Source organism: Protomyctophum parallelum, assembly GCF_964188405.1.
Source record: "Protomyctophum parallelum genome assembly, chromosome: 9".
In the NCBI taxonomy this organism is placed as follows: domain Eukaryota; kingdom Metazoa; phylum Chordata; class Actinopteri; order Myctophiformes; family Myctophidae; genus Protomyctophum; species Protomyctophum parallelum.
The window spans coordinates 2880384-2895586 of NC_139706.1; the positions used below are offsets into that span (position 1 = coordinate 2880384).

At 42.6% G+C, this 15203-nt stretch overlaps 1 protein-coding gene across 1 annotated transcript; it reads left to right on the forward strand.

Annotated features, from left to right (window-relative positions):
* Positions 1-3040: 3040 nt before the first annotated feature.
* gpr184 (G protein-coupled receptor 184) lies at positions 3041-11545 on the forward strand. The gene is made up of 2 exons (XM_083772402.1): positions 3041-3226; positions 10202-11545. The coding sequence occupies exon 2, from the start codon at positions 10230-10232 to the stop codon at positions 11250-11252; it is 1023 nt and encodes a 340-aa protein (XP_083628528.1). The 5' UTR covers positions 3041-3226; positions 10202-10229; the 3' UTR covers positions 11253-11545.
* Positions 11546-15203: the final 3658 nt, after the last annotated feature.

Below are 15203 nucleotides of genomic sequence, written 5' to 3' on the forward strand. Positions count from 1 at the left end.
TCCGGTTCTAGGCATCACAACATCCACTAGCTTTCTGCATTCAGACAGACAGTCTGATGTCCGTGGAATGCTAAGCTATCATCGTTTATTTTCATAACTAAGTCAAATTAAGCTCTAAATCAAGCCCAAAAGATCGCATTTTACGCAGCGATGCACATAAAGACGGCGCGCGTGCACGATCACCCGTGCACGGGCGGATTTCGGCCGGTTTTTGGTAGATTACATCAGCCGTTAGCCAAAAATGCTAAAAGTTGCTACATTTTGTTATTATTATGCTCCCGATTTCAGGGGAGAGTGTCATTACGTCAGTTGGCCATGATGGATTTATGGCTTTCACTACGTCAACCACGTCACTGGCCATAAGAGGGTAAGTCATTGTCATGACTCATGACTGCTCCTTCCGATTTGAAACCCAGCCATCATTACAGACAGTACATTCCTGCATGCATACACACAGACACACACACACACACAAACACAGGAGCGATCATTGTTTTACTTCATTTAGGCATCATCCTCATCCACTGAACATATCCAGCTGCTTTGAGACGGCGTCATAAATCTGACTGCAGTGAGTGCAGTCAGACACAGTCAGTTCTCACTCTCAGTGGAGATGGAAAAAAAGAGAGGAGACGACAAGGAGGCAACATCTAATTCTCCCCCTCTTTAGCATCATGCCGTCATCTGTTGTCCTCTGTCTGCCCCCCACCCCACCCCCCTTGAAACCAGCCGAGATATGACTTGGCAGCAAACTTGCTCACAGGAAAGTAAAAAGGAAGGCTACAAGTATTTCATTCAATTCATATACCGGTAGCTTTATTAGGAAAATCCATGAACAATCTGTAACAAAGGAAATGTACGTCACTTGTATAGCCTTCTCTTTAGCTTTCTCTGCTCGTGCTAGTGTGAACTACACGCAACAGTCAATGAAAACAAAGAAAACTGCCCACCCGCCCAACGTACTCCACCAATGACACAGACGTCACAGCAGGACACACCTGTGCCAGGTCTCCCAGCTTCTAACCAACTGCATCTCAACTAAACTAACTATAACCTATAACAAAATAACCCAAATAAATAAGTATAGCCTCAGTAACTATTACCTAACAATACGCTAACTAACCTAAGAGTAGCTATTGGACTAGAGGACTCTATAGTCACGCTACAATACACAACACTCACAGCTGGTATAAATGTTTATTCAACACAGGTCAGTGTATACTATCTTTTGGCCTGGGCCAAACAAACAGAGTGCATTAGCAGACAGGTTTGTCTGGTTATATATACAGCATTATATTCAGAATTGTACACAGACTACGCAACCTCAGCTATATTAGATGACAATAGTGATTTACAAGTAGCCTACAAAGGTAGCCTATACTGTAGAATATGCTTCTGTATATCATCAACATTATGAGCAGCTACTAGCAAGCTACACGAGGGAAGTGTGCTCACTGCTCAGTTTTTCAGCAGTTTGTAGTTCTAAGAATTGGCATAGAAGGTCAGGAGGAGGTGAAGTAGAGGCTGGGTGCGAGTGCTATGATGAGCAGCAGCTACAGCCACGTCACCAGGAATGTCGAGACGCACACGGGAGATAACAAGGATTTATATGAAGCACATGTTGAGGAGTTCTTTCTTTCTTTCTCTCTCTCACTCAAATGCATCTTGTCTCAAGTCTTATTTTATTTACATTTTGTATGAAGTTGTTCAATTCATGAGGGAATTTGTAGAATTTCTCAATTGTTTCATGTACAGTATGGGTGATAATCTGTCACTGCAGGCCTCGATACTGACTGATCAGTATGATCTCGTAATTGAGATACAGTAACATGTGTGGTGAATTGATGATTGATGAAGAGAATAAAGGTTCAGAGACCAGCCACTTTATTCTTTTATTACGTTATTATTTGGTTACATCCATCCGCAAGTGTGAACGGAGTCTGTCAAGTTGGTCAAATCGTTGCGCATTCAGGACAGGACCGGTCGACCGGACAGTCTCCAGTATTTAATATTTATACAGAACACATTGGATTCAGAACACGTACCTCTAACTATCCATAAGTCTTTCACCTCAGCACTGTAACCTTCCTGGACCACATCCTAGTTTCCATGGCAACCATCCATTTTAATCTATAGGAAATCAATCCAAGTGTCAAGATTGTCCCACGAGAGACCCCTTCCAATATACTAATCATCTGAGTAGGCTTTGGCTACGGCCCGGGTTGATACTAAGTTATTCTACTGCATTGCGGCACTTTCTGGAGAATGCAAATATCCATTATACGTTGTATTATAAGTATCATATAAGTATCATATTATAAGTATATAGCCCCTTAGATAGCCCCTTAGATGGCACTTTATGTAGACTTCACTTAGATAGTATTTTAGACAGACTTATAGCTCGTTACGTAGACAGCACTAGAATTGCATTTTATGTAGTCATAGCACTTTATAGTATATATTGTATAATATATAATATAGTATAGTATGTATAGTTGACATAGATACTCCACTGTTACGTTCTTAGTTTATACATGATTCATGATAACTACTTGATGTATGCCATTCTTTTGTTTTTGCTTTTGCTCTAGATCAAGAACGTCTGCTAAATGCCTAAATTGTAAATTGTAAGTAGTATCCTGATTTATACCACACATGCAACAGCAGTTAAAGCAACTCATTAGGATTTGAAACCCCATAGGTTGGTAATGACCATTGAACATGCCGTATTTGCATCTGGTAATTAACCCCCACAGTGCCGGCGTCGCTGCCTGCTCTACACAGTGATGTATGTATGTTTCCCCCACATCTGCACTTGGGCAGGTTTCGTCTAGCCTGCTGGACTGGTTCTCCCCAGCAGTCCTATAAGGTCCAGTTCCAGCTCCATGCACACGTGTGACTGTGAATCATAATACTGCCCGCCTCCTCCTCATGGAGCTGTCTTCTCCTGTGGTTTCTCTCTCTCTCTCTCTCTCTCTCTCTCTCTCTTGCACACACTCTGGGCTTGTTGACGACATCTACACTGCCGAGTAAAGCAGAAGTCGGTCGGGCAGAGACATTTCAAAACCACATCGTCTTCTCTTATCGTCTGGAGGTTCTTCAGTGAGCGTGGCGGTCTGTCGAGAGCATCATGTGGGACGCCGGTGACTTCATGGCTTCAAGTCAGTGACTGTGACTAGAGAGGACTCTCTTGTGAAGGTTGTCCATCCTTCCTGAACAATAACAGGTGAGGAGGACATAATCAATAACAAAGTTGACAGGACATCAGTAACGGTAACGAAGATGCATGAGCATGTTTTCAAAGGTTTGTGATATAAGAATATCACATAGTTGTTTCTAGTTAACCCATATTGGGCTGGAACCCCTTTTTTGTGTTAAAAATAGCAGATCTACTAACTTGTAGGTCTGCTATTTTAGAAAAATCGTTAAAATGTGCCTCAAATCTTTCAGAAAATTGTCATGATTTTTTAGGACAAAAACAGAATGAAGATCAAGTATGGCAGTTGTTTCTAGCTGAGGAAAACAGAATAAATAATGGAAAGGTTCTGAAAGTTGTATAGAAAACTCTGTAAAAATATTGGTGAAAAAGCAATTCTGTTATTCCAGTTTCTCTAGTCCCCAATCAAACGCTGTCAATGGCATGCTTGTGGTTGTATAACATAAAAAACATCTATGAAGCTATGGCTTCTTCTCAGAAGATCTGAATGGTTTTCTTTTTCCAACAATATCTCACCAGTTAATTACCACAACCAAGCACAGAATGAAATACATCTTGTCAAAAAGAATCCTGGAAATTTACTGGAAAACCAAGGTCAATGGCACACAGCCATGGCATTAGGGAGTGAATGTAGGAGGTGGAAGTGCATTTAAAAAGAACAGTATTTGACTATTGACACACAGCCTACTTCTTGAAATGAGAGCCTGTGGTTTAGCTGATGTTCAAGTTGAAGTTTTGTCATGGTAGCAGTTACGGCACGTAAGTTAGATACTGAAGAAGAGATACATTCAGGACTATATGTGCACCAACAGCATATTGACAGTATTAAGAGTATCATTAACAGATATAAATATAGTCATATAGGCCTATGTGTAGGTTATGATTTATAGAACTGTGTATACGGTACATCAGTTGACATGAAAACCGATAAGGCAAAAGCCCTGGCTGGAATAGAAAAAAATAATAAAAAAAAAACAGAAGTTGTTTGAGCTGCTTTGTCACTGACTCACTTGTTTAATCAGATGTGATGATAGTTGATTCTATGTATTTTCTTTTGGTCAAACTAATCATAGTCTTATTATTTAGTAAAAGGTGAAAAACAATTGGTTACACAGTTATTCATACAAGTCTGATTGATGAGAAACTTAACTGTGAGTGCGTGCGTGCGTGCGAGCGCGCGCACACACACACACACACGCACGCACGCACGCACGCACGCACGCACGCACGCACACACACACACACACACACACACACACACACACACACACACACACACACACACACACACACACACACACACACACACACACACGTACATCGTGTGGCCACTTGAGGCTATGATCCGATCCTTAATGACTTCTCCATTATTGATTTTCAATTCAAAAGCCTATCTGTGCAGGCAATAATGGCATTAGAATGCATTCTAGCCCTGCAAACAGACCATAGACCTTCCCTGAGGAATTATATTTGACACAGAAGATAGCCAATTGAAAAAAAGAGAAAAGAAAGCTATTGAACTATCAAATGATTCTGAGATAGTGGAAGAATAGCAAAACAAAACAAGGAATTCAACATTTCCTGTATTTCCCGTATTTCCAAATGTAAACTATACGAAATACACAATAGTTATGCAAGACATAACTCTTCAAAACCTGAACAGCTCATTCTTGCCATTCTTCATTTAGATACGAGGATATGATGATCAGAGTTAGCCGTAGTTGGAAATGGTTTCTCGGGAATCTCCTTCGGGGAGACTCCAGTGAGTCAGTACTCAGTACAAACGTAAATCTTCCATGTTGGTTCGTGATGACGTTCAGGTATGCTGGTCGTCATGACCAGCGTATGAGTCCCATTTCAACCCCCAGAGCAGTCTCAGCTTGAGCTGAAACTATTTTTCAGTAATAATGTCATGAACCCTATTCTGGGCATGCCATAATATATGTAGATTTGGTTAAACTAGCACATCTACATGCTCATGAGCTGAGCTTGTTTATCAGAGATATGTTCCGTGAATAGATTTGGAGAAGACTAGAGAGAAAAAAGGAAGGAGGCCAAATATAGATCCCTAGGGGACCTCGCTCAACAACCTGTAGTGATACTGCTAGAAAGTGCTAGACTAATAGACACTTGTGCTTTCTAAGGGCCCTAAGGATGAATACAAAATGGATATCAACATCCTAATACTGTCAAATACTTAGAAAGGGAGGGGAGTTGCTGTCAAACTGTGACCCCCCCCCAGTTAAAGAAACACTTTGTGTTTGAAATAGACACTTGTGCTTTCTAAGGGGTGATTTGGGGCCCTAAGGATGAATACAAAATTAATATCAACATCTTAATACTGTTTGATATTCAGGATGTTGATATTAATTTTGTATTCATCCAAATCACCCCCTTAGAAAGCACAAGCGTCTATTTCTATCTCCCAAAGGAGATGGAAATGTTATGAAAATAATACATCCAGACCTTTTTAAAAATATGTGAATGAAAAGTATTGCTCCCGACCCCCCAAATTGTAATACTTTTGACAACCCGGAAGAAACTTCAGAATTACTGGTCTGCTTCGCTCTACTGTATAAGCCATAAGCTAGCAGCTGCTGTGTTTTCCTTGGGTACTCAGCTCCATCTCACTCAATTAGAATATTTTGTAAAAGTAGATTTTCTTCTGTAGGCTAATTTATAATCCAAAAAGTGAAACTTTCATATATTCTCAATTTATTGTGCATAAAGTGAAGTATTTAAAGCCTTTTTTTTTGTTTTAATCTTGATGATTATGGCGTACAGCTCATGAAAATCAAACAATCCTATCTCAATGAATTAGAATATTTTAGGAGACCACTAAGGAAAAGTTTTTTTTTAAATGAGAAATGTCGACCATCTGAAAAGTATATTAATACGCCCCATTGATGAAATAATTTGTTAAAAAGTAGCCCAGACCAAGTACCGGTATTAACCGGTATTAATAAACTTTTCAGATGGTCGACATTTCTCATTAAAAAAAAACTTTTCGACAAACATATTAGTTTTTGTGGTCTTATAAAATGTTGTAATTCATTGAGATAGGATGTTTTGATTTTCATGAGCTGTACGCCATAATAATCAAGATTAAAACAAAAAAAGGTTTTAAATACTTGACTTTATGCACAATGAAATGAGAATATATGAAAGTTTCACTTTTTGAATTTCATTACAGAAGAAAATGAACTTATTCTAATTATTGAAATATTCTAATTCAGTGAGATGGAGCTGTATACTTGTTAACATACAATCCTACATGATTGCTGCCTTTGCTGCAGTTGATAAGGACATAGAAAGGAGAGGAAATAGAAAATGCAAGGTGTTGTGAAAGAGTGACATCTAGTGGCTGAATGTATTATCTCTTGCTATACAGATTTTAGCAGGCCTATATAAAAGCTGCTCAAGTACTGTTCTAGTCATACTAATTGCGAACGCAGTGGGCACTAACTAACTATGAGACCTAGCAGAACATGTCTGTCTGTGTGTGTGTGTGTGTGTGTGTGTGTGTGTGTGTATGTGTGTGTTGTACAGTAATTACTTATTTTCCAATTTCCACTGCAGTGTTGTCATAGCTACATTACTGTACATTACTGTACTGAGATGCCCATACCAAACACACCACTGTTCCTTATACAGTTCACTTGACTGGCTGCAGCCTAAGGCAAGAAGACAACTTCACTGGTACCAATTACTATTCAAATGTGTTCACCTCAACTGCCCTCCATACCTGAAACAGTCACTGGTTCTATATACATCTCCATACCCACTTAGAAATACTCACCATCCTATTCCCAGAAGAATATTCTCTGTATCCGGACGCAGGTCATTCCATTACAAAGCCCCATTTGACTGGAACAACCTTCCCCTTTCTCTCAGATCTGTGACCTCTCCCGGCTGCTTCAGGACTTCTCTGTATTCACACCTCAAAACAACCTGTTCAACCTGTTCATGCTACTAACACTGCCCGTACTGCTGTTTACTTCTGACCCCTGTTCCAAATCACTGTACTGTACTAGTCTCAATATGCCTGTCCAAAAAGAGTTGGGGAATGGGGGAGTGGGTGGGAGAGGATGACAAGCTAACTGTATCTGTACATGTCTGTATTGTCTATTGTGCACTGTCTATCTGTGTAACTGCACTGTACTGTATGTAAATGTTTTTCCCTGTATACGGGACCCCCTCTAAAATGAGATGCTGCATCTCAAGGGGCTATCCTTTCAATAAATTCTGTATATACACTGCACTGGAAATACATTAAAGTGACGCATTGTCTCCTCCAGGCTAGATGGCATGGGAGAGAGTATGTTTTTCACTCTGTCTCCGTGTTTTTGCTCAATTCTTATTTCTAGCTACTAGAGAGTTGCCCCGTGGGGGCCTCTACGGTGGTGCCTGTTGGGCACTGGTCTACTGGGCGGGAACCCCTTTTGGTGTGTCAGGGTTATGTTATGCTTTAGCTATTGAAAAATAGCAGATCTACAAGCTCATCCGAGTGGCGCGCTACGAGCTTGTAGGTCTGCTATCTTTGAACAATAGAAGAACGACTGACATAGAAACATAGCTTTTTCAGAAAACTGTCAGGATTTAGAAGACATTTTTAGAATGCATGCCACACCCAGATATTATGTCTGTGTCCCTTTTATGCCCGATGTCAGAATGACGTCAGATTTCTGTATGTGTCTCTCTGTGTCCCTTTATTCCTATGGAGTTCTGTGTCAGCCATGCCCAAATGTGGAGTGTTGTGAGGTCAGAACAGGACAGCTCCATATGGCAGGGCAGGCACAGGCCTTTTTGGGGCGGTTCTAGACAACCGTGGGTCCGACCGACCGACTCGACACCGGGCACTGCACTCCCTGTGGTGGTGTGGAACGCGTGGAACATTTCGCCAGTTACGTGGATTACAGACGTACAGTCGTACACACGTACGACTGTACACATAACTGCACTGGAGGAAATAAAACGTCTGCCCTGCATTTTTCAAATCTGCCTTTTATAGTGCCACCAGGAGGCCGACTTATGTTTTTTATAATAGGCCTATATAATATATTAGTCCTTCAGATGTTATCCAAATATCACGCAAATCGGTACAGTCATTGATTAGCCTGACACAGCAGCCTGAATTTTCATTTTGTTTCACTTAATTATTCACCAGAAGAAAAAAATCCCTGTGTGGCTATAGCGATTCAGGGCTGGAGCCATGCAGGCTAGCTGTGGTGTACCATTAAGTGCAGCTTTACACCTCTGTATTGATTACCTACACCTGGCCTACAGGGCAATGCTCCATGGTGGGTTCGTCTAGTCATGTGATAAAGACGGATCTGTGTGGTTTTTTATTATTATTTATTATTATTCTAAATTATTTATTATTCTATCATGGTTGGCCATGAGAAAATTACAACTTTATTAGAAAACAAGTAAAAACTCTGTCTATTTATCTCTTTCTGTGTCTGCCTCTGTCCATATGTTTGCCCTTTCACCAGCCCAACATGCCCAGTAGGCTACACACCTGTGACCACTCCTCCAATCCACCTACCTGAACTCATTAACAAACACACTGCCATGCAGTGCCAGCTCATATTTTGTCCTCCATGTATTTTGCCTGGAGTTTTTGATTGTTTGACTGGAACTTTTTGCATTTTTGGACTGCCTACTACTGCCTGAATTACCTGGTTGTAAGCTTGCCTTTTCTGCTTAAGCTTTATTATTAAATACTTTGATTGAATTGATTGAACTCTTCTGTTTGCATGTTGCAACTTTGCTTTTGGGTTCAATTCACTCTGCATTTCCTGACAATTTTGTCTGAAAAAAAGTCCTTTTCTTCTCTACTCTCAGATTCTATTAAACCATGGTATCAGATAGCCCTAGAACGGCTCTTGTTGTTTCATACAGTATACAGTATTTCACATACAGAGCCATAGAACGGTCCTGCTTAGGTCCTCTAGTTTTATATCCATGTGAAAGTTCTGGCACAAAACGTGTATTTAGTCAATTACCTCCACTTTTTCACGAGATGCACACAGACGTCTTTCTCTCCGGGCAAAGGGGCCCAGAATGATCGCTGGACTGATTTTACAAATACGTCCTGTTTACCGCAGACGTGGTCACCAATTGACCAGGGAAACACAAAGGTTTGGGTCACACAATTGGCAGGTGCCTTGCGATAGTTGCTGCCAACCACCTGCCAATTGTGTGACCCAAACTTTTGTGTTGGTGACGACGTCTGTATTCGTAAAATCAGTCCAGCGATCATTCCGGTCCCCTTTGCCTGGAGAGAAAGACGTCCGTGTGCATCTCGTGATAAAGTGGAGATTGACTAAATACACGTTGTGTGCCAGAACTTTCACATGGATATAAAACTAGAGGACCATATTTCACTCCACGTCTTTGGAATTATTTAATGGGTGAGTACAAACACATTTAGGCCGCCAATTTGGAACCCGACCAGAAATTAAGCAGGTTCTATGGCTCTGTATGTGAAATACTGTATACTGTATGAAACAAGAAGAGCCGTTCTAGGGCTAGGTATCAGAAGAAGTTGTTACATTTAGTAAGAGAACACACGTACACTAGCTGCAATTTGCAACTCTAGATTTTATTTTACAATGGGATGAATCTAGAGTTGCGGCTATGCGTACACATCAAATACTTTGTTCTCCACACCAGAACAGATCATATAGTGAGGATGGGATCTAAATTCATTCATATTGAAACAAATTGTCTGTCTTCACTCTTCACTAGAGTGAGCATGAGGAAGTCATGACACTCTAAACGGAAGAAATACTTCAATCCCATGCAGCTAAAAGCCATTACTGCACTCCAATCCGCAGAGAGGGTTCTTGCTTAATGTAAATCGCTTTGGATTAAGAGAATCTTGTAGGGTGGCCAAATGGAGCCCAGTGAGTCATGAACTAGGGAGGAGTGATGTATATATACTGTATATATAATTAAATTACCTCTTTGTTCTTACAGGTGAGCCCCTATCTGGACCGTTGCAACGATGAACAACTCAGCGAACAACTCGGTGTGTGTCCAAATCGAAGCCAGCGCCATCAGTGACTTCCTGATGTCCGTGTATATCCTGGCTTTCATCTTCGGCCTGATCTTCCACGTGCTGACTCTGGGCCCCATCTTCCAGCAAGTGAGGAACCAGAACGTCCTGGGCATCTTCCTCCTCAGCCTGTCCATCTCCGACCTGCTCTTCATCTTCACGCTGCCCCTGTGGATCAACTACTACCGCAACGACCACCGCTGGAAGCTGGGCCCGGTGTCCTGCAGCGTCGCCGGCTTCTTCTACTACTCCAACATGTACATCAGCATCCTGCTGCTCTGCTGCATCTCGGTGGACCGCTGCCTGGTGGTCACCTTCCCGCTCCGCTCCAAGACCCACCGCACGGGGCGCTACGCCTGGGCCCAGTCGGCCGCCGTGTACGTGGTGGTGGTGGCGGTGCACGTGCTCATCCTGTACTACGACAACCTGAAGGACGCCCACGACGAGGTCAACAACAACGACCGCTGCTACGAGACCTACCCCATACAGACCAACATGGCCCTGTTCAACCTGCTGCGCGTGGGCCTGGCCTTCGTCGTGCCCCTGCTGGTCCTGGCCGTGAGCTACTGGAGGGTGCTGGCCACCGTGGGCCAGAGCCCCGGCCTGAGCGCCCCGGCCAAGAGGAAGGTCCGCCTGCTCTCCTGCGGCGTGATCGGCATCTTCTCCGTCTGCTACGCGCCGTACCACGTCCTGCTGCTGGCGCGATCGCTCGTCTTCTACCACAGCGACAGCGTGGAGGCGGGCGGGAGGTACTGCCGGTTCGAGGACAGGATGCACTTCTACTTCTCGTGCACGCTGGCGCTGTCCAGTCTGAACTGCGTGGTGGACCCCGTGCTGTACGTGTTGGTCAGCAACGGCGTGCGGGCGGAGGTCAAGCAGTTCTGGAGTGGCAACAAGAGGACACACTCGCAACAGGCCTGTCCGTTAGCGGCATACAACACTACTCGAAGGTCCACTGATAACTTAATATGAAGGTGTGTGTGTGTGTGTGTGTGTGTGTGTGTGTGTGTTTATGTACGTGCACTCGTGCATGGCTGCTTATAATTGTATATAATGAGTCCCTGAGGCTCTGTGTGTGTCGTGATGGGTCTTAACATGCCCGTCGTCAGCCCTTTTATTCATGCACAATCAAACGGGCTGATCATCTGAGGAAGGAGACCTCTACCTTTTTTTTTATCTGTGTTTTTTTAATATCCTGCACTGTGGTTTGAACATGCATGGATCAGTCCGTGCTCTCTCATTGCACCGTCGTCCTATAAGCTATTCTTCCACATGGATGAGCTCCTCTTCTGGTTCTGTAGTCGCACCCTGCTGGTTGGGGCTGAAGCCTTGTGTTTTATGTGTCTGTGTGCGAGGCGCCAATTTAGCTATAAATGCATACATACTCGTCCATGTCACGATGAGACATATCAAAGGCTGCCAATTACTTTGCATGACAGTGTATTTAACGTATGATACATAAGGATTGTACTAGTAAAGATAAATAAATGTAAATACAATACAGTTGTTTACAGTGCATTGTTTACATTCCGTCCCCCTTTTTTTTACGTGAATATCTGTTTTGTCTATGGTATTAACATGACTGGACACGCGCGCACACACACACACACACACACACACACACACACACACACACACACACACACAGTAATCGTTAGATTTGTCTGTGCCAGTGTATTAAGATGACTGCAATAGTGTGCACAACAACTAATGAAGAGCTGTGCATATATGCGTACAAAATGTTTGCCACAAGGTCAACGTACAGGTCTATAGTTTACTCGAGAAACAGAACTATAGGCTAATAACCATTTTGGATGGGCACATTTACAGTGGCCGATAGGAAACTCATTTAAATTTACATCCAAAGTGAAACATTGACTGGTATGGATAATGATGGTTCTAGTGTTGACTGTAATGATTATTTTCTACCCAACAATTATGACCCTGCAGGGTTACCCTGTTTACCAATGGTATAAGATAGAGGCATGCATGATATAATGAATTGCATTTTTATAGTGCTTTTCCAAGTGCTCAAAGCGCTCATTAATTCATTCATACATTGGGAGGTGAAGCGGCGAACAGTCGACGCCTCACTTCCCACATTCACACACCAATTGGTGGCAAGCTCACACCGACCAACTCATTGGAGGGTTGCCCAAGGACACTTCGGCCCAATCCCAATCCACTCCCTTGCTGACTCAATGAGCCCTCACTGACTTAGCTGCGCGTTCATGTGAAGTCTGCGAGGGCATGAGGGATGTCCCATTTGAAATCGTTAAGTCAGTGAGGGCTCAGCCCCGCCCCTTTATGTGCCCTTTGCCAAAGTCAGCGTCGATGCTGACTTTGGCAAAGAAATTACCCACAGTTCATAGCGTTACCAGTGGAATGAGGGGGATCCTCCGAACGTCAATCATTTAGCTATGCAAATTAGTTATGTATCGCGATTAGAATGTCAACAAACACTAGTGCTTTCTCACTGTTCTCAAAAGCAGACGGAATGGAAGGATGTAGGCTATATATTTAATAACAATAAGGGAAACATGATGAGAAATGACTAATGAGCAAAGTAAAATAATATGGAAATGAAATGTATAATGCATATTATTATGAATATTACAACTCATATCACACAGGAAAGTGTATTTATTAAACTAATAATAAAACGATCAGCTTAAAGCCTTAAATACTAAAATAGACATGATAGACATGTGTAAATAGGCCAAGCATGTAGGTAGGCACTGGCTGTGAATAAGGACAGTTTTTATAAAGTGATGGAAAGTGTCATGAATTGCGGACTCATCTTCAAAGTGCTGTCCCATTTCTTTCACAACAATTTGGAGCCCTTGCAGCCTCTCACCCTCAAGCACTTACAGCTGACGTCATTAAAGTCAATGAGGGGAGTCTACGGTCGTGCAAAGTTTCTCCGCTCGGTCTCCGTTCGGGGGCACGCCCACAGCCACTTTGATAACATAATTACGGTATAGATGTGTCGGTGGGGTCCCAACAACATCCCGATTTTTATGTTTTACAAGTTTGGACGACATCATTTCTACATTTCCCTCACTGCCTGCCTTGTATCAACACCAGTGTGGCAGGTCGGATGCATCATCAGCAGGTACTTATTGACTACAGAAAACAAACACAACGCCTCTAAAAACATGTAACATTGCGTGTTTAAATTGCCAGATTATTATTTTTTGCTTATCTTTGACCTTAAAGGTATATTCAGTGATTTCACTTAATTCAAATATCACTTATTTTTTTGTTTTGTTGTGATAATCCTCCCTATTATAGAGTGTGCTGGCCATATAAGGAGTCCCTCCCTGTCCCCAGTTAACCCCTGGGGGTCAAAAAACCTTAGGTTTCGTTTTTGACTCTCTATCCTGATTGGACGAAAGGCTGGGTCCCACAGCCAAAAACGAAACTAAGGTTTTTTGAGTGAAATCACTGAATATACCTTTAAGGGACTGATGCTAACGGAATTAGCGCTTTAGCATGGGCACAACAACTCAGACAGTACACCATATCCAATTACATATAATTTTTTGGGAGTCCTTGACATGAAATTGTTTGAGAAAAATCACTGTCAGGATTTAGAAGATTTGTAGACATTTGTAATGACAGAGTACGGAGCCCCTAAGGGGACATTTCTAGGTAGATTATTTAAGAGATGGTGGTTTATGTTTTCTGGTATGGAAAAACATTTTAGATGTTGGCAGGAAAAAAACAAGGCTATAACATTTTTCTTTTAGGAGATGGAAATGTTTTGAAAGGGGAAAGATATTTTTTTTGGAGGGGATGACAATTTTCGAGGGGGTGACAAAAATAAATCAAGGCTGTGACTTTTTTTTTTAGGAGATGAAAATGTTTTTAAAGTGGAAAGATATGTTTTTTGGAGGGGATGACAATTTTTTTTTAGGAGATGGAAATGTTTTTAAAGTGGAAAGATATGTTTTTTGGAGGGGATGACATTTTTTTTTTAGGAGATGAAAATGTTTTGAAAGGGGAAAGATATATTTTTTTGAGGGGATGACAAATCTTTTTTAGGAGATGAAAATGTTTTTAAAGGGGAAATATATATTTTTTGGAGGGGATGACTTTTTTTTTTTGTTAAATTTTTTTTTTTTTCACTTCCAAGTTTTCTTTTCAAACTTTGAAAAAAAAAAAACTTTGAAAAAAAAAAAAACTTTGGCTATAAATAGAATGGCTACTTGTCAACAGAAGCACATGGCTACTTGACCCCCAGTGACCCCCAAATTGTAACTCTGTCATTCCTCTACCGTTTTGGACGGGGGTGGGCTCATTTGAATCGTGTCGCCCCACTGGGGGCGTCTTTGGGGGTCTCAAGGTTCGGGGACCCCCAGGGACCCCCAGGGACCCCCAAATGGTAACTCTGTCATTCCTCTACCGTTTTGGACGGGGGTGGGCTCATTTGAATCGTGTCGCCCCCTGGGGGCGTCTTTGGGGGTCTCAAGGTTCGGGGACCCCCAGGGACCCCCAAATGGTAACTCTGTCATTTCTCTACCGTTTTGGACGGGGGTGGGCTCATTTGAATCGTGTCGCCCCCCCAGGGGCGTCTTTGGGGGTCTCAAGGTTCGGGGACCCCCAGGGACCCCTAAATGGTAACTCTGTTATTTCTCTACCGTTTTGGATGGGGGTGGGCTCATTTGAAATGTGTCGCCCCCCTGGGGGCGTCTTTGGGGGTCTCAAGGTTCGGGGACCCCCAGGGACCCCCAGGGACCCCCAAATGGTAACTCTGTCATTTCTCTACCGTTTTGGACGGGGGTGGGCTCATTTGAATCGTGTCGCCCCCCCAGGGGGCGTCTTTGGGGGTCTCAAGGTTCGGGGACCCCCAGGGACCCCCAAATGGTAACTCTGTCATTTCTCTACCGTTTTGGATGGGGGTGGGCTCATTTGAAATGT

Coding starts and splice junctions, on each gene's coding strand:
- gpr184 (XM_083772402.1), top strand. CDS start 10,230: ATGAACAACTCAGCGAACAACTCGGTGTGTGTCCAAATCGAAGCCAGC.